The 19,442-nt window shown below is 39.7% G+C and overlaps 1 protein-coding gene across 1 annotated transcript in view; it reads right to left on the reverse strand.

Annotated features, from left to right (window-relative positions):
* Positions 1–14,834: 14,834 nt before the first annotated feature.
* Positions 14,835–19,442, reverse strand: part of PDGFD (platelet derived growth factor D) — a 63,272-nt gene continuing 58,664 nt past the window's right edge. The window contains exon 7 of the mRNA XM_085309096.1: positions 14,835–16,735. Within this exon, the coding sequence (XP_085165222.1) occupies positions 16,601–16,735 (135 nt within the window). The 3' untranslated portion in view covers positions 14,835–16,600. The remainder of the gene's footprint in view (positions 16,736–19,442) is intronic.

The raw sequence follows: 19,442 nt of genomic DNA on the forward strand, positions 1-19,442 counted from the left end.
TGCAGCTCAGGAGCTTTCTTTGCCATGAGGATTCATTACTGGGGCATGGTCAGCATGTTCTCTATAAGGGCCCCGGGGGGCTTCTCTGTAAAGCTACTCTCCAGCCAGACCTACGCCTGTATTGGTAGATGGAATTATTCCTCCCCAGGTGCAGGATTTTATGTATGTTTCCCTTTGTTGAACTTCATGAAGTTCCTCTCAGCCCATTCTCCAGCTTCTCAGGTTCCCTCTGAATGGCAGCACAGCCYTCTAGGTATCAGTCACTCCTTCCAGTTTTGTATCATCTGCAGACTTCCTGAGGGGTTATTTTTGTCCCATCAGCTGGGTCATTAATGAAGATATTAAATTATACTGAAGCCAGTATTGACCTCTGGGTCTGGACACCATTAGTGACTGGCCTCCAGCTGGACTATGTGCTGCTGATCAAAACCCTCTCAGCCTGGCAGTTCRGTCAATTTTCAGTTTATCTCACTGACCACTYACCTAGTTTGTACTTTTTCAGTTTGTCTATCCCATCCTCATGTTATAGGAGAGAGTATCAAAAGCTTTGTTAAGCACAGGTTCRCAGAATCRCAGAATCACAGAATGGTTGAGGTTGGAAGRAACCTCTGGAGATCATCTAGTCCAACYCCTATGCTCAACTGGGGTCACCTAGAGCATGTTGCACAGCATCATGTCCAGGGGAGTTCTGAATATCTCCAGAGAAAGACTCCACAACCTCTCTGGGCAACCTGTTCCAGCGCTCTGTCACTATCACAGTAAAGAAGTCCTTCCTTACATTCAGGTGGAACTTCTTGTGTTTCAGTTTGTGCCCRTTGCCTCTTGTCCTGTTGCTTGGAACCACTGAAAAGAGTTTGGCACCCTCCCTTAAGGTGTTTGTATACGTAGATGAGATCCTCCCTCAGTCTTCTCTTCCCCAGGCTCAACAGGCCCAACTCTTGCAGCCTTTCCTTGTAAAAGAGACACTCCAGTCCACCAACCGTCTTTGCAGACCTACATTGGACACTCTCCAGTAGTTCCATGTCCCTCTTATTCTGGGAAACCCAGAATTGGACACAGGGCTTGAGATGAGGCCCCACCTGGGCTGAGGAGAGGGGCAGGATCACCTCCCTTGACCTGTTGGCAACACTCTTCGTAAGGCACCCCAGGATACCATTGACTTTCTTGACCACAAGGGCACATTGCTGGTTCATGATGAACATGTTGTCCACCAGCACTCCCAGGTTCTTCTCCACAGAGCTACTTTCCAGTAGGTCAGCCCCATCAGCCCCCAGCCTGTAGTGGTGCCTGGGGTTATTTCTCCCTAGTTGCAGGACCCTGCACTTGCCCTTGACTTGTTAAAGTTAAGATAAACAACATCCACTGCTCTTTCCTCATCCACTGAGCCAGTCATGTCTTCATAGAAGGCTATCAGATTGATTAAGCATTAGTTCCACTTCATAAATCTATGCTGACTATTTCCAATCACCTTCCTGTCCTTCACATGTCTGGAAATTTTATCCAGGATTAATTAGTTGCTCCATCATTGTGCCAGGGATTGACATAAGGCTAACTGGCTTATAGTTTCTCAGATCCTCCTTCTCGCCCTTCTTGAAGCTAGAAGTGACAATTATCTTCTTCCAGTCCTCTGGAATTCCCACAATTGCTATGCCCTCTCAAATACACTCTCATTTATGTTTGCAGTGACATCGGCCAACTCCCTCAGCACTCATGAGTGCACCCTGTCAGATTCCATGAACTTGTGTATATCTAGTTTGTTTAAGTATTCTCTAACCTGACCCTCTTCCACCAAGGGTAAGTTTTCATTCACCCTCACCTCCCTTTTGGTTTTAGGAGCTTGGAATTTCTGAAGACTGGTCTTACCTTACTGACTATGGAGAGATCCTGTATTTATGTAGATTTCAAATTTCCACATCTAATTGTAATTTGAATGAATCTGGTCCTTCTTTGTTCTCCAAAATGGATGGAAACACAAACTTCTGGATGCAAACTGGGGACAGATTTAGCTCAGTTGGTTAGAGCGTGGTGCTGCTAATGCCAAGGTTGTGGGTTCAGTCCCCATATGGGCTATGCTGAGGGTTGGACTAGATGATCTCCAGAGGTCCCTTCCAACCTTACCATTCTATGATTCTATGGAAATTCACATAACTTATTTGAACTGAAAGATGTGCATATATGTAGGACCTGCCCAGAGAGCTGACATACAACAGGTGGACTGTTGGAGGAAGAAAGTGTTATCTGTTGAGCTGGGAGCGCACAGAGCTAGCCTGTTGGCTAWCAAAGTTGGTCTTTTGGCTTTCAAAGATAACCTGTTGGCTAACAAAGTTAGCCTTTTGTTTTTTCAAGTGTGATCCTGTCTTCCACCAGTTTTAATGGGAAAAATATTACTTCTGATTTCTTCTGACCTCTTGCATAGTTTAAGAGCAAGGTAAGACAGTGAAAATGACATTAGGCTTACTGACTGCCCAGGCAGTCAGTACCTAGAAGAACTCCAGTCCTATCTATATTTTACTGATTTCCTTGACCAKGTGAAGTAAATTTCACCTGTCACTGTCAAACTTCTCATCTTAATACCTTGCTCACATTTAGAAGACCCATCTGTGCTTTATCATCTCTAGTCTTCATTTTGGTCATTTTAAGAGTGAGAGAGAGGGTGAAAGTCAGTGTTTGCAAACATCAGAGTTATCCCTTCTCCTGTATAGCCATGATGAGAGATCTCTGCAGATTATCCAAATGCATCCTAGAAAGGAATGTGGTGATGTTATCCAAACCATAAAATAGAGAGCTGATCGTGAGACTGCAGATACCAAGAAAAACTCTTTGATTGGCAGAATCAGACAGGAAAGGGGTCAAGAGAAACCTTTAGCAGGATGAGAGAACTCAATAAAAATACATCATCCCTAAGGAAAATTAGAGGAACTTTGCTTATACTCATCTGGGCTAGACTCTCCCTGCAATAAATAAGCCAGTAGGTAAGGCTGTACAGCTTACAGAGATGTCATTTTAGTATTAGAATATATGAATAGTATTTTTATTTCTCTTAATTTTACTGAATTGCATAGAGAGCCTGCATCACTGATTTTTAACAGGATTTACATAGACACATACTGGTATTGCATCAAGTAAAGCATATGGGAAGAGTAATGGAGTTGCCAGCATATAAAAATTATTTGGCATGATACCTTTGGCAGCATTAACTAACTACAATATCTTACTTTTTTTCTTGGGGAGTATGAGCAGAAGATATATCTCCTCTTAGCTGGGATCTTGTACCRTGGAAACTTTCCTTCTACTGTGGAAGGATCATTCCAGCATCACTCAAGAGCCCTGGGATATTCAAAAGAGTACTCAGAAGCCGTTCTGGGCTATGGCAATGATGTGACTTTGGACTTCAGTGGGGAAACAGGATCCTTCCTGAGGCAATGTCAAACTAACTAGAAATAATAAGTTGTCTGAAATACAATCCTCTTCTGCTGCAACATACTCTGTCACACAGAATCTGTAGCCCAGGAATTGGACGCTTGCCCAGTTGATCTCAATGGGAATTTGTACCATGAAAAAAACATAGTTTATGTAATGTTGCATATGATAAAGCTCCTTAATGAAACCATATTTTTATTGGCAGTAAAACATATCCCTCCTGCATGTAGTAAAGTTCTGCAGATTCTTTAGAGAGTTCTGGCATGAGTTGCTCAAATGGTATTTCTACTCTGGCAAGTTTTCCAGAGCCCTGCCTCAAAATCCAAGRTGGTAATATATACTTTTGGAAACTAGTAAGGTGGTTAAAGTCTTTACCTCTTTTAAAGGTTGGGTAGAACTCACAGTACATTTCTYTTGTTCACAGAGCATTAAGAATCACTTGCTGACTGCAGCATAACGTTACTCAAAGAAAAATTATTGAGTGATTGGCATGACTTACARTACAGCCAGCAGGGGTGGTAGGTAACATTTAATTACATATTTAAGTGCTTAAACATTTTGCTATGAACATTCAAAAAAGAAAAAGAATCACAATTTAATAATAACAGTAATGCCCTGTCTGGCTCCTATTCCTCATGGCAGGTAGTACTTCTTGGATCACAAAGCTATAATGAAAATGGTGTTCAGTCCAGACTGATGAGCTTCTGACCTACCTTTCCTTCCTTCCTTCCTTCCTTCCTTCTAGGAATAGTACACAATAAACTTGAGTTTAGTTAACAGAAATAATTACATGATAAAATTACCAAATTTCTGATTAAGGCACATTAGTGTTGACAACATCTAGTGTGCCAGCTCACAGAGCTGATTAAGGTTTTTTTTATTATTTTTGGTTAGTTTTCATCAAGAAATTTCCATGGTCCTCATAACTGAATGAACACACAAATGTTAACGTCAACACAAGTGGAGCAGAAGAAACTAATCCCCGCTACAGTGATAACAAAGATACTGGAACTTGGCTTSCTGGATGAAGCTCAGACTCTCTTAAGTCAAAGTGACAACATTACCAAACCTCATTACCTTCAAGAAATTAAGTTAAGCATGCATACACAAGCTTTGCTGAATTTCAGTCATAAACAACTCTTTTTGAGATTTAGAGAATAACTCCAGCCTCTGGACAGACTCAGTTCCATAAAACCAAAACCAGATGAACAACAGCTACATTAATCTGTTTTCAGCTTCTGATGAGTTGCCTTTACAGCTTCCAGCTTTTGAAGACTTTTACTTCTTCAGTACTTGTTTATATCTTTAAATCYACATTTTAATCCAAATTCTTTTTAACTTCAGCACCTTGATGCTTTACATATTCTGTATATAAACAACTAATTGCTGCTTCTTACTCATTGCTGAATAGTTCTTGCAACCGATCTTTCTGGGTTAAGTTGTTTCCTGCCTCAACAAATTGCAGAAATAATGTTTTTAAATTCACTTATAGTACYTAATGTACATAATCAAAAAATATTTTGATAAATGAAGAATTATAGCACAATCTTTTTTTTTAGTCTCTAGAAATTATCTCTATTTACTAGATCAAAACAAAATTAATCTGGAGTTGCTTAAAATATTGAGAGTAACACTAAATTAAATGCTGCCTTCTCCATCACACTGCCAGTGCTGCTAAGAAATACATTAGAAATAAGATGCCACAGTAACTCTCTTACACTTTAATTCCTGCAAGGCTTTTGTATTTGTTCCTCTGCAGGCTAGGATTTTTCTAGCACAGTAAGAAGCTCGGAGAAGATTTTGGAGAGGSCAAAGGATAATTTATTCAATACTACTTAACCCATTCCTCAACTAATAGGATCAACGCTACCCTCTGTGATGCCTAAATGTCATGGGGAGTTAGTCATCACAATTTTTGGTCTTTACACAGTTCTCATCAGGCTTACTTCACAACAGGTTCTCTCAGACTGAAATCTTTTCTCAAATTTATGTTCCCATCCCCTCCTTGTTTTCCTACTGAATTATTTCTTTAGGCTTTGTAGTGATGCATCACGCATTGGGTAAATTAGCATATCAGAACTCTACAGAAAATCAGATTTTCAAATGTGATTTTTAATATCRATTTTACTCCCAAGATCCATTAACGTGATTGAGGCTTGTGTAATCAACTAGACTAGACATCTTCCGAAAGGGTAAATATCTCACCATGTTGTTCTAAATTTTCTGACTTCAGAATCCACAGTTCTATGTCACTTAAAAACAAAACAAAACAAAARACTCACAAAACTTGTGGATGATATTCACAAGGCATTCAGTGGCATTGTATCTCCAATATCTGATGCTTTTCCTGAGTGCTCCTCAGTTCAGCTTCTTCCAGCATTTTTTTTATTGGTTCCACATGAGTGAGCACTGGCCAATGCCAATGTCATTCCACTGAGCAAGGTCATTGCAGGACAGTAGGTGTGATCAGGGCTTGCAAATCACGTACTGTACCCAGGATGGAAATGAAGTTGTTTGAAATTCTTTTTTTTTTTTTTTTTTTTTTTTCCAGAGGAATGCTTAAAATTAAGATTTCTTCTTCATCCTTTTAGGAAAATATCTACAGAATATAAATATTTGAGAGGAGGTTACCAGAATACAAGGTATACCCAGTTATTTGGTAAACTTACCTTCCTTGTATTCAAGATCAAATCTAAAATGATTAGTAGGAATACAAAAAAAAATCTGTTTTTTTTTTTACCAGAACCAGTTAATTTGTGCATACAATGGAACCAAAACTAAGAAAGATGTGAAATGAAATCTTGCTTCTGAACATCTGATTTGGGGAAGCTGAAATAAGGATCGAAACAATTGGGTTGGATTTTGCTCAGTTAGGAATACCAACCAAGCTGTGAGCTGTGAACCCAAACTAAACTTGAGAGCTGGAATTTTGCCACAGAATGATCTTTAGAAACAGAGCATTGTAATGATCTGTTCCAGAAATGGCATGATACATGACGCTTCGTGCTGGAAAAGAATGAGTACCCTGCAGGTGTGATAAATCCATCTGCCATCCGTTCCAGAGGAAAGAGGAATTGTTGTAGTGACCTCTGTGTTGCTCTGTTCTTTGAAGTTGAATTCCAAAGAGCATTCAGACATGCTAAATYTCTTCACCACATCTACATTATCTTGTAATAATTCTTTTATGGAAATTTAATCTTCCTCTTATTAGTTGGAATATATTTTAGAACTGTCTATTGTTTCAGATTGTCTTAACAGTGTAGTAGATAGGAAGTTTATGTACTCCACAGTTTTTCTCACTTTTTTGTTATATTGCATCCTGCCTTTCAGCAGTCRCTGGGAAGTGAACAGAGAGTATTGCTTGCCAATAAACAAGGGAAGAGGACTTTGTAGTAATCTATCATTTATTTTTAGCTTCATAGCTGGTGATGTAATCATYGCAATCACTATAGTTAACAAACACTATATTGGAATAGGCAACGTGATTAAATAGCATTGTATTGGTCATTTTTTCAATGAGGGAAATGATTTATTTCCAATATAATAGTGTGCTTGTGCTTAAATTTACTTGTCAGCTACAGGACATGCCAGTATCTCTGCCTTCTGGCCTTAAAAATTTTATATGTATACATATATATATATATATACACACACACAGACACACACACCTTAGCATATATAACTGTATTTGCCACCGTATTTAAGTTAAAATCTATGTATAACTACACTGTGTTAAAATACTGTACTGGATCGAAGGTTAAATACTGTATCAGATAGAAGGAAGAGGTGGGGAGTCTTTACATTATTAAGTAGCTACAGCAAGTCTAGATGACCTTTTTCCTAAGCCAAGGGAATGGTGTGTTTAGTTACCTGTGATTCCTCAGCCCAGATAATCAGCTTCCCATTTACAAATGCATCTGCTGGGGGCCAGACATCAACCTGCAGCCAAAGCAAGACTTAAACTAACCCTCCTGTATTACCTTGTGTGAGCTGCTCTTCCAAGGTATCACTAATCCCTACTCCTCATGGTGCCACTGGCTAATTAGCTGCATATATGAACTGAATGAACTGAACCTAGGACCTGTCAGCTGCGACACTTGTTCTGAAATGACCTGTGGTCTGATCTTGGCAAGGGAGCGCTTGTGCTTCTCTCTGCTCGCTTTTCCTGGCCTAGTTTAGATGTCTGTGTTAGGGTGAGAGGAGCTGTGGCCTACATGGACCTAATTATCTCCACTGACTATAAGGGAGTGCAGGCTGAGCCAAACAGATGTGCTCTTAGTCAGAGGAATCCCACATTCCTTATCTTATCTGGTCTCTTAACATTACTAGGTCTCAGGGTCAAAGACTCACTGAAAGTTTATTTTTTAGCATCAGCAATGTGTAACTAATGCACAGTCAGAGCACYAAACTGAAGCAAAGATTCTTGAGGCCAGACTAACATTTTTGCTCTTTTAAAGGAAAGAAGGCTCATATTCATCATTCATCCTCTGTATAAGTCTCTTCTCCCACTCTGTCAAGGGATGTATTATACATGGGGTGGCAGTTTTAAGGCTTCCTCTCTGCCCAGGTTCTCATCTTGTGATCACAGAACTTGTCACTGACTTAGATGAAAATGTAACTGCTCGAAGAGTTTCAGCAAGCTCCTACTCAAAGGGTTGCCTTTGTGTGAGTGAAATGAAGTAAGGAGGAGAGCTGGGCTTTCATGCAGTTCACGAGTTCCCTAAAAGCTTCACTAGGATCCTGTGGCAGTCAGGCTTCCGGGTTCTTCTAGCAGATGTCTGAGATCAGCAGCAATGCTTCATTCGAAGACCTGACCATAGGTAGAAGTAATATTTTCCCCTTTTCTTACACACTGAGTTTTTCCATCAAAGGAATGTTTTTAATTTCTTATAGATTTAAAAACTGAAAAGACAAATCATGGCTATTAGTGATCTCCCAAGACTTAGGGAGAAGAAGCAAAACTGTAATGTTCATGAGAAGGAGTTCAGCTGAAGAGTTTCCATTAGCTATGACTAACAACCTGCAGTAACCGGCATAGCACTGAGCAGACATCAAAATTTTCTGTAAAAGAGTGGAAGCCTGGAAAAGGAAGGCTGTGAGAGGAATGGGTGGGTCATGCCTGGTGTTTGTACTAAAAGCCTTTAGTGATTTTCAAGGAAAGACTAAAAATTTAGCCAGCTGAAAATTTATAGTGTAAGAATGAAATTTCTGTTTTACCTATTGATCTATTTTATGATTTAAGCTTTGTCTTATTGTTTTTGAACTTGTGTATATGTGTGTGTGTGTGTGTGTGTGTGTGTGTGTGTGTGTATAAGAATAATAATTATAGATGAAAATAGACATATCTATACATGTTATTCAAATGCATTTGACCAGAAAATTACATTATCGTTGGTCAAATGGAGAAGGAATTACTGCTTGAAACCAAATATAGATGGAGAAATTGCTCAGAAACTTTTCTGAGCCTGGAAAAAAAATTATATGTAATATATCATATACAGTATAAAATAGATGATTATTCCATCTACAACTGTATAGTAAATTTCTCAGTTATTTAGTAATGTATCAGGTGTTGTACACTCATGGAAAAGTTCATAAGGTCCTTCGTAGTTKCCAGTAACCTTCCAGATACTCAGTTTTACTGGAGCATCCATCTTCCACATTTTTTTTTCCAAGTTACAAGGCTTAGCATGATTTTTGAAATTTCCAGCCCACATTTATTCATAGGCAACTTTTGCCTATTACATCTTGTGCCAATATAGTCCTTCAGCTTACGAAGCTTTTATAGAGAGCAAAAAACTATAGTGTGCCAGGCTTTTTTGATAAGCAAAATGAGATATATATATCAGGTTACCTCTTTGGTCAAACCAGTCATCGAGTGGCTACTTATTTGACTCTGAAGGCCAGTGCCAGATACTATCAAATCTTGTGTAGTTTAAAGAATCATAGTTCACTGGAAAAGCTGGTGGGGGGATGAGTGGAAATAACAGTTATTTTAGCAGATGCATCACAAATAGAGCTTTTAGGTGGGTTATCACTTTGCCAGCTATTGGTGAGTACAGAGTACAGTTGCATATAAATACATAACACTGTATTTCAAAGTCTAGAAGCTAGACTTTGAACATGCCAGTAACAAAAAAACTCCTGCAGTGTATATGCAAGCCATTCTAAACATGTATTTTTTTAAGACATTTGCATGTCCGTGTTAACTCTGATCTGTGTGAGTGTACTCTTTAATTTCTATTCTCAAAAGGCACTGCTGTGGAGGGCAAAGAATAGTCGTTTTATTACTTGGTAAAACTTATTTTTGCATACTTTATTAAAATATCAGTTAGACAAATACTTACATGACAAAATATGATAAAATAAAAAGCTGTTGATGCTGGCCAGAACCTAGTGGCAATCAGCTGGTGATATCAAAGTGCAGGAACTAATTTTCATTTGCTCCTTTAATTAACCTTATGTCAAAGGACTTTTTAAGGGACACTTCCATTTCAATTACTAAAATTGCTGACTGAATCTGCACTGTTCAGCCTTGAAGATTTCAGGTGCACACTAACTGCTTTTCTCAGTGAAGCTAATTTACTTATCTTTTCTTGTCAGGGTTTTAATTTGAATCCAAGTGTCTTCAGTTTAACTGAAAAAAACCCATCAGTCTTTCATGGAAGCTTACTGTCTTATCTTCATTTAATAATCAGATGTGTAATTGGTGTTCAGATATAGCTTAACTGGGAAAATTGCAGCATTTTGCCTATGTATGGTTATTTGAATACTGAAATTGCAGCTTCCTTATTATATATATAGCAACTGATTCCTTGAGGGCACACATATCCTTGCTTGACCTTTTGACGTGAATTAGCAAGAGAATCCAAGGGTTGATATTTTGATGTAAAGGTTGCGATGAATGCCATCTGTCAGCTATCAGAATGGTTTAATGTAGACTTCTTTTATATCAGGTACTCTCTATATTGTGGACGTTACGGGAGCTGTGCTGCAGCTCAGTCTGAGTATTCCAGTGCAAAGGAAGACAACTTGCCTTCCTGTGATTTGATGAGAAAAATCTATGCGAAAGCTGAGAAATGCTACACTCTCCACTCTTTTCACAATTGGCAAGAGATTCCCCTATGATGCCTGGCCGCGCTGTGTGAGGCGCTGCTGAATCCCGCAGCCTGATCGAGGCGAGGCTGCTGCAGCTCCATATGCCCACGTCCCAGCAGGAGCGAGGCTGAGCACACGTTGCCGAATGGCACTGGAACACACACAGACTCCGCATATACATGTACACACGAGACGACTACCGCTCGGACAGACAGCACAGCCCTCACACAAACACAAACGGCATCAATGGACTCATCCTTGTCCCCTCTCTGATCAAGATGAAAGCCTATGAGTGTAAAATGTGTACATATACATACATACATATATATATATATATATACACACACATATATATATATAATGTGGATCCCTCCCGTAGCTGGCAGTAGAGCCAGYCTGTCCAATAGCTGGCACCTGGAGCCCAGTGTCCTTAGTTGCTGGCACTTGGATGTGTGAACCCTGGGGCCCCACTCCAGTTTACTCAAATGTCCTTCCACATGTGCACATGCACGCACGCGCCCTATCGATCCCTCCAGCAACTGCTCTTAGACACCCAGACCACCCACTGCCTCCACACCTAGTCTTCCCTCACCTCACCCACAAACACACGCAAGCTGGTGTCTCCATTAGCTGTTCAAGAGTTKTGGTCCTACCAGCCGACTTCACCAGGTCCCTAGGCCCCAGGGTTTCTCTGCTGTCCAGGAAGGATGTTACAGCTGCTTTGATACCTGGATCCCAATCTATTATCCAGTTCGCTGGCTAGTTAGTCCAGCCTGCTATTTGCCAGCAAACACAYGCTGATGTGTGTACCCATGCCATGTGTGTGCTCCAGCCCCTCTGAACTGTGGCCCAGCTCTCCATGCTGCACTTAGATCTCCACGCACACATGCACACAGAGCAGACAGCCCATCACCCAGGAAAGTAGACAGAAATCGAGGTTAGAGAAAGGACAGGTCAAACTGCACCAGTCAGGTACAGGGCAGGGCCAGAAAAGCATATTGGGGCTTCAAAACATATGTCTGGGGCTACGAACTCAAAATAGAAGAACAAGGTCACCATGACCTAGAGTGTCTTCCCTCACCAGAGCCCACAGTAGAGTCCAAGATTTCATCAGGCTTTCCTCTGTCTCCTGTTTCCAGGATCCATTTAGTCAACACAAACAGTTCCCGCTCTTTGCTTCTCAGTGTTGAAACACTACATAAAGTCTAATAATAGGAATTCACCAAAGCGAAAAAGTGTATTTGATGCGGAGCTGGGAGAAGAACAAGTATATTTGCAGTGGGTGGCACAGGAGCTGCGTTTACCTTCCCTCACAAATGCCTCCCCAAGAGGCTCGTGCTTGTTCTGCAACCTTTTTTTATGAGGCAGTCACCTTACCAGGGGCTTTCCCACTGCTGTTGGCAATACCTGATAGCTCCTCATGTTTGGAGGTGGAATCCTCATTCTTCACACACTAGGTTGGAGTAGAAATACCATATTACCAACCAAATTTGAAAGGAAATGCAGAATTTAATTTGCATTTTAAATACTTAAGGCAGATATACAAGGCATGCCAATGCACAATCAAATAAATTAAGGATGTTATATATTTCAGCATATTTGATCAAGATTATCAATAAACAAAGTTATAGTTCCTAGAATGAGAGACCAGAATACTAATTTCTGAATTTTMATTAACTACGGTCCTGAGAGAGTAGGAACAAATTGGACATCTGTTGAATTAGCATTAGAGCAGTATGACTGGGTAATGCACTCTAGAAAAGAGTAAGAGTAAATGAATTTTTACCACTACTGCRAATCATAAAATCAACTGGAAGAAGAGTTTGTCTTCTAAAATGAAAAAAAAAAGAATATTTTAAAACATATTATCTTAAAAAATGAAAACGGGTCACTGAGTGAGCACCAGCAATCATGTTTTTYTCAGCTGAAGAGCCATACAGTTGCTTTTTGTGTGGCAGCTCTATAAAAGCTGTCACTCACGTAAAAGCACAAGGACAGTCTGGCAATGTCAGCGAGCCGTTAGTTGTGTAGTTATGTAACAGTGCTGGATCGGAGGAGCTTTATGCCACTCTTGGACACTTGGCAGCAATTGCTCAGCTGCTGTCTACGCAGTGTCTTCAGCGCATTTCTGAAGGGCAAAAAATGTCTCTTTCACCTAGTAAATCTGTCTCTGTTCACTGTAGAAGAGAGAGCTGTTCCCTTTGTCAGGCAAAAGCTCCTGCCCCCTCCATCCTCCCCCCCCCCCGCCAAAAAAAACATTTATTTGAATAAGAATGATTGAAATGAAGAGGTCAAAACCACTTGTTTGAATAGTTTACTGTGCTGATCAGTGGCATTACTCTTGTGAGTAAGGCATAAGGGAGGGCTGCAAAGCTGGGTACCCAGACTGCAGGCTGGCTGCAGTTTCCCTTATCAGACAGGATCTAGCTAGTGCAGAATTAAYCTGGAAACAGTTTGATGTCCTTATTCAGTGCCAGAGCCAAAGWAGGCCTAATGTAGGCTTTAGCTTGAAAAGAGGACCTTCAAATGAAAGTTATGGTCCAGATAGTTCCTGTTCTGTTGTCCCCCAGCCTGGGGAAGAGGTCTGCCCCAGTGTAAGTTAAAGTYTCTCATTTTTGAATAATCACTCAGAGTATCTTCTTTCAAAAGCARTATTTATTTTTTCGTCAAGATAAGACACATATTACGTATAGCATAGAGTAAAAAATACTGCTAGAAAAGCTGCATTTAACTGAGATAACAAAAAAAATTATACATATAAATTGCACTTGAGGAAGTAGACTCTATCCCAGAAGAATATACTAAATAAAAAGCTAACAWCTGGCTTTTTGAAATTAGAAATCTATTTGAATTTCCTTTCCTTTGAAAATCACACTTATTTTGAGGGGGTTCCAATACCATCAATAAAGACAAAACAGATTAGCTTGTTTAACAATATTGTTTCTTAAGCTAAAACAATATATAAACAACACAGCAATTAATACAAAGACAAGGAGAAAAAGGTRTGGAAAAACATCTCTGCAATTTCTGTCAATAAATAAAAAAAATATTAAGTTTTGCTGATATTYGATTTCATCAGAGACATTGAAGCTTGAGGCTTGGGATCTGAGATATTTATTTATTTTTCATGTATATTATATTCCCTACACTGCAACACAAAGCTCAGCTTTGAACCCTCTTCTGCATTAGCCCRGAGCACAGAAGTCATTGTCTTTATAGGACATGACAGCAAGTAGCGGTAACTTCTAGTTAGTCATTCCCATCCAAAGCAATGTGTCTCAGGGGAGAGACTTTAAATTTTCTTATGTTTAGCTTATATTTAAGAAAATTAACCTGAAATTAAGCAAGAGTATAATCCCTATTATACCAATCTCTTTTTTCTTTATAGCTGAATTTCTCTGCTGGGTCCTGACATCCACTGTCTCCTCTACCTAATTCAGTTGGCTAGTCTCTAAAATGGCCATTCATACAGTCTACCTTTGGGTATCTACCAGAAAGACAGAAGCTCCTATGCTGGGTGATTTCACCCTGGGGGTTTACAGAATGCTTTGGAAGAGCCCCTCGCTCTTTCTCCATTTCTTGTAGAGGTAACTTAAGCCTCCTAGCCACAGCTGTATTCCTAATATTAGGTGGTAAACACCCTCCAGAAATACTCCACAGATACTCAGATTGAAAACTGGAAGAACATACATAAACGCTTGGGAGATGTCAGGAACAGTGGAGGCCCAGTATACATTTTCCTGAGGGTGGGAATCAGTGGACCACCTTAAGCTAAAGTCCTATGAAACTGATGTGTCCTACAACCAATGACAAATATTAGACCAGAAGGCTTTGTGGACCACCATTCAGTCAGGAATAGACATTAGAGAGAGTGTACTGTCTCAAAAACAGTCACTAGTGTCAGGGTCTCAAGTAGAAATTTCTTCTAAAATTAGTTAAAAGTTATGGAAGGGCTGGGTCAGTCTTGCTATTAAGCTAGAGAAAGGAAAAGAATGAAGTCTTTTTAAACAACTCCAAAATAAGAAATGAAGCTGGCAATCTTTGGTTATAGGGTTGTTCTTGTAACGTGAATTGCTTTGAAAAATGATGAATCACTTCCCAACTCAGCTTTCAAGTGCATTTTTATATAGACATCTGGGAGCCAGAGAGGAAAAATTAATATAAATAATAAAAATCCCACACATTTTGAATCTCAAATGTTAAAAGTACAGGAAATAAAGTAATACAACATTTCTAAAAGATGCTTCAGGAAAGTTTTGCTAAAATTATAAAAGATAGAACACTCATAAAATACTTGAGTTGATAAAGAGACTAAGTTAAAACATTAGGGCACTTTTATTACTAAACTGTAGATTACTGAGACAGAATGGCTTAAAGGCTCTCAATATTACAGCATATGCCAGATTCCACTAATTATGACACACCATTGTCAAACTACTTCGCTCTTTCTAAGAGGTTGAAACACAAGAGGCAGCACACACAAAATGAACTGATGCAGCCTGTGTCTGCTATTAAATATAAAACCTCAGCCATTAAATATGCCACCCCATTCTATTACATTCATGATGAAAAGTCCAGTTCTATTCCAGACTTAAAACTGTAATTTACATCGAACAACTTTTAGAGCAGTATTTTAAATCTTTAAAGCTAGTTTAGAAGGACCCTTTTTTTTCCTTTTTCAGCTAGAGCACTTTCATAATATTGTAATAGGTACAGGAAGCTATGCTGTAGCTTTTAAAGTGCTTATTTTATTAYGAGGTGGTGTTTAATAATATTCTTTTTGTGGAAGTTAATAAATGATGAACATTTTCCAKGACAGATAGACATTGCTTAATGAGCTAATATGCATCAGCAAAACACAGTCAAAAAGAAATTCACCGTCAACAGTTTAATCATGGCAACACACATAGCTGAAATCAGTCAACTAACACTTAGATAACTAAGATTAATGGATATATGATGAAGTTATAATAGTCCTTATTTGAAACAAAGAAAAAACCAAACCCCAAACCAAATAATGATAATTAAATCTCAACCAAAGTTTTGTTTTCCAGTAACGCAACTGCACAACAAATCAATATTTCAAAAAACAAGTGCCCTATCTCCATCGCCTGTTTGGGGAAACACAGTACTCCTTGAACTACAGTGAGAAGAGAATGCATGAGGGAGGGTTATTTCTTGCTTTTAATATCGAGGGGGCTCATCCTGGGAAACTGTGGGCAACAGTAGGTAAGTGGCTGGAGTCCAGTCCAGGGGTACAGTGACCAAAATAAGCCCCAGCACACGTGGATTATCTGTGGCATTGGCAGGAGCCCTCCTGTCACCATTCTCGAAGAAACCTGGATGATGGTTCCTGCTGTGTCAGAGCATCAACGCAGAAGYAGTGTCCTCCAAAACCCCTGCAATCACCAGTGTCCTAGCTCATGCAAAGCATTTATGAATTTCAGCACTTGCCTGAGCACAAACAGTGAGTTTTGATTTTTCTGGTGTTCTATTTCATGTAGTCCTGGGTTTTCCTCATAATGTCTTACTGTATTGGAAAGGAACACTGGAAAGTTCCTTTTGGGAGCTGGATTAAGCATTGTATATTTTTATGAGATCAAATTCTGTCTTCATTTATACCCAGAAAATTCTACTGACAGTTAGGGGAATTGAGCAGGTAGAAATGACAGCAGAATTTGAGTGTAGTGACCTGTTGAGTGAGAAATGGGCAGAAACACAATGCTATTTCATTGCCAGCTACCACAATTAGATACACAACTTTTGATTAATTTCATTAGGCATTGTGAGGTTAAGGTTAATAAGCGAGCTTTGAAAATCTCAACCCTCAGAATCTAGCTATAGCTAAACATAATCCTATATTCTTGGATGCTGCTACACAATTCTATGATATACCTGTTTAGCTGCCATGGCACTACCCAGCACAGCTATGCTGCAACACAGCGATCATTTCTGCTAATTGCAAAGGCAGGCTAGTAGCAAAGTTCAAATGATTAGTGAGTAAAGGTCCTCAGAGCAATCCTGATTAGAAGTAAATGTCCGGTAAGCTGCAGTTAGCATGTTTCGTTTTTTTTTTCTTTTTTTATCGGGGTGGTCTTGAACTGCAGATACAATCACAGCGCTCATGGTGATCCAGCTGTATATCTACTAAGGCCATGTTGTTCCTAGTTCTGCCTTTCCTTCTAGGATGGCCRGCCTCCGGGATGAATTTCAGCACCTGGGAGGATGAAGGGAAATGCATCTTTTAGAAAACTCTTTGTGATTTCAGGATGAAAGCRTCAGGGCCCTGAGGGCACTAACACACTGTAATGGTCCTGATGAGCCTCACCAGCAGCCTCCGCTCACACCCCCTGCCCAATGGCCCATACTCCTTAGACTGCTTCTCTGAGTTCCTTTTCGTCCCATCCCAGTTCAAATAGTTTTCCTCTTTTCCTGCCCCATCTCCCAGAGGCTGTGTTAATTCATCCCTTTTCTCTAGTTTTTCAATCAAAAAGGCAGACTGGAAATGCAGCTTTCTGCATGTCACTGATACAATGAACTTGCTGCTTCCTTACACCTCCTACACTGTTTGTTGTATTTCCATGAATTCAGTTGCCCAGTTTAGTAGAGCAGGGTCCGTTTATTCTTGTCCCTGGAAAAATGATGTCCAAACTATAACAAGGCCTTTGGACTCCTGAAATGTTCATAAAAATTTTCTAGCTGAAACAATGGAGAGCACTGCTCACAGACAAAGCAGACTTAAGAGTGAGTCCAATCGGTCATACTACTAGTGCTTTTATCTTTGTCATGCTGGAGGGCAAAGCTGCTCATGTATACCTGTACACTCTCAAGATAGTTTTTAAGTAATCTGTCTTAGTGTTACATGTTTTGGGGGCTTTTGATGCTATCTCGGAGGCCAAACTTTATTTTTTATTAACTTGGACACATTTTTGTTATACTTCCAGCATTTTTTTCCACCCTGTGAAACCCTTCTGCATTGTCTGTCCTGGAGCTTTGACAGATTGGATTATTGCCTACATCAGGTGCCTTCATCTCATGTGGTTCCCTAATCATGTTCAGAATTGCTCCTTTGCATGCTAATTATCAAGCATGTTTGTTTTGGTCTGTCTTTGCAGCCCCATGCATATTTGGATGGCTCAGCCTTTCCCTCAGTCGTGTAATGCTTCTGCTCTAAAGAACAAGGAATATTTTTTAATGAAGTTTGAAATTTCTGAAGCACATATAATAATATGGTGCAAAAGTGGTGCAAAAATAAAATGCCTGTGGGAGGTGGAAGGAGATAAATGAAACTTTGGGATCTGAGTATGTAACTTTTGTTGGTTTCCCTTAAAAAATCTGTGCCTTAATTCAAGAAATTTCTTAAGATAGGTTACTGTGAGAGGAGAAAGAAACAAACCAACATGTGGTTATAGTCAGAGGCTTCTGAAAAAAATTCTATCTAGGACAGAGTACCCACAGAGCCCTGAAAAGGAGGGTTGGGGTTATAGTTATAAAGAAGATGAAAAAGAGACAACAAACACAAACTACATCAGGGAAATACTATTTGGACAGAAAGATGAAAATGCTTCATGATGATAAGAGCAGTTAAACACTGGAACTATTTGCCCAGAGTGGTTATGGAATCTCCATCCTTGGAGGCAGTCAAAACTTAAAAGGGCAGGGACCTAAGCAGCCTCCTTTAACTTTGAAATTCTCTCTGAATCGAATGGGAGATTGGATTAGATGAGCCCCAGAGGTGTCTTCCAACCCAAACTATTATATGATTCTACGCTGTGCATATGTGGAAAAAAACTATAACTTCAAGTGCTATCTCATCTCCTGTGATAGTGAAAATACGTAAATCATGATCTGGGAAAAACAGAAGGACTAGAAATCTGCATATGGGCGTGCTTCACAAACCCACTGTTGGAAGCTGAGTCTCTGCACAAGAACTCCTCATTAACACGGTAGCTCAGAATGAGGGGAGAGAATCCACTATTTTGTTTCATTAGTTTGTTCTCTTCTAAAAGTTTAAATTTATGACGTTATGGGAAGAATAGTTAGCCTTTATGGTAGTTAAACAGAAGAGATAATCATTTCATATTTCTGTCCTGAAACTCAGGTATTAATTTTGATTAAGTACAACAGAAGAGTTAAGACTAAGAATACTTTAACTTTCCTAGAGCATTCTTCTTCCTAATTCTCACAGCACATTGCAAAGCATGTTTTACCTCATTGTCTGTCTTCTATAGCTGCAGATCCAAAACTGATTTGCTCAAAGCTCCACAACTGACCATTATAAAAAGTGCCAGCAGCATTATCTGCCCTTTCCACTGTACCTGAGTACCTTGATATCACTTACTTACAGATGGGGAACAGGACACAGAGAAAGCAAGACTGGGTGCAGTCAAGTGTGCTGATTCTGCTGACTGTGGCTTAAGTCACTTCAGTCCACACAAAGATTAGGTACCTGAATTAACGTATCTCATCTCTTGGCAGGCTATTGAGACTTGCGTTAACTTGGCCTACCAACTTCCAGATCATCTAGAATTGTCTTGCTCCTAACTGAAAGAATGAAGAGAWGTCTGTCTTGTACGACCTGCCACTCTGGTCAAGTAGGGAATGGGATCTAACTCACCTTTATTGAGTATATCAGCCACATCTTTTGTCTTGAACTAGAGGCCCCCTAATTCACAGATTATGCTGTCACTCAAGTAAAACAAAAAAGCAATTTTTGTTCTTTGATCTCAAAACATTAGGCAAGAACTGAGATAGTCTTGGGGAGGAAAGGAAGAATAAGGGTGTAGATACCAGATACATAGAGTATTGATAGCTTCAGCAGAATTAGAAAGTCACAAAAAGTAAGTCACACTGACTTGCTAAAAGCTAACCAGGAATCCTGTGCAGAGCTGGAAGTGGAAAAGAAGGCAGGCGAGTCGCCTTCA

This window comes from Rhea americana, unplaced genomic scaffold (assembly GCF_003343005.1).
Source record: "Rhea americana isolate MKP2758 unplaced genomic scaffold, rheAme1 scaffold_29, whole genome shotgun sequence".
Lineage (NCBI taxonomy): Eukaryota > Metazoa > Chordata > Aves > Rheiformes > Rheidae > Rhea > Rhea americana.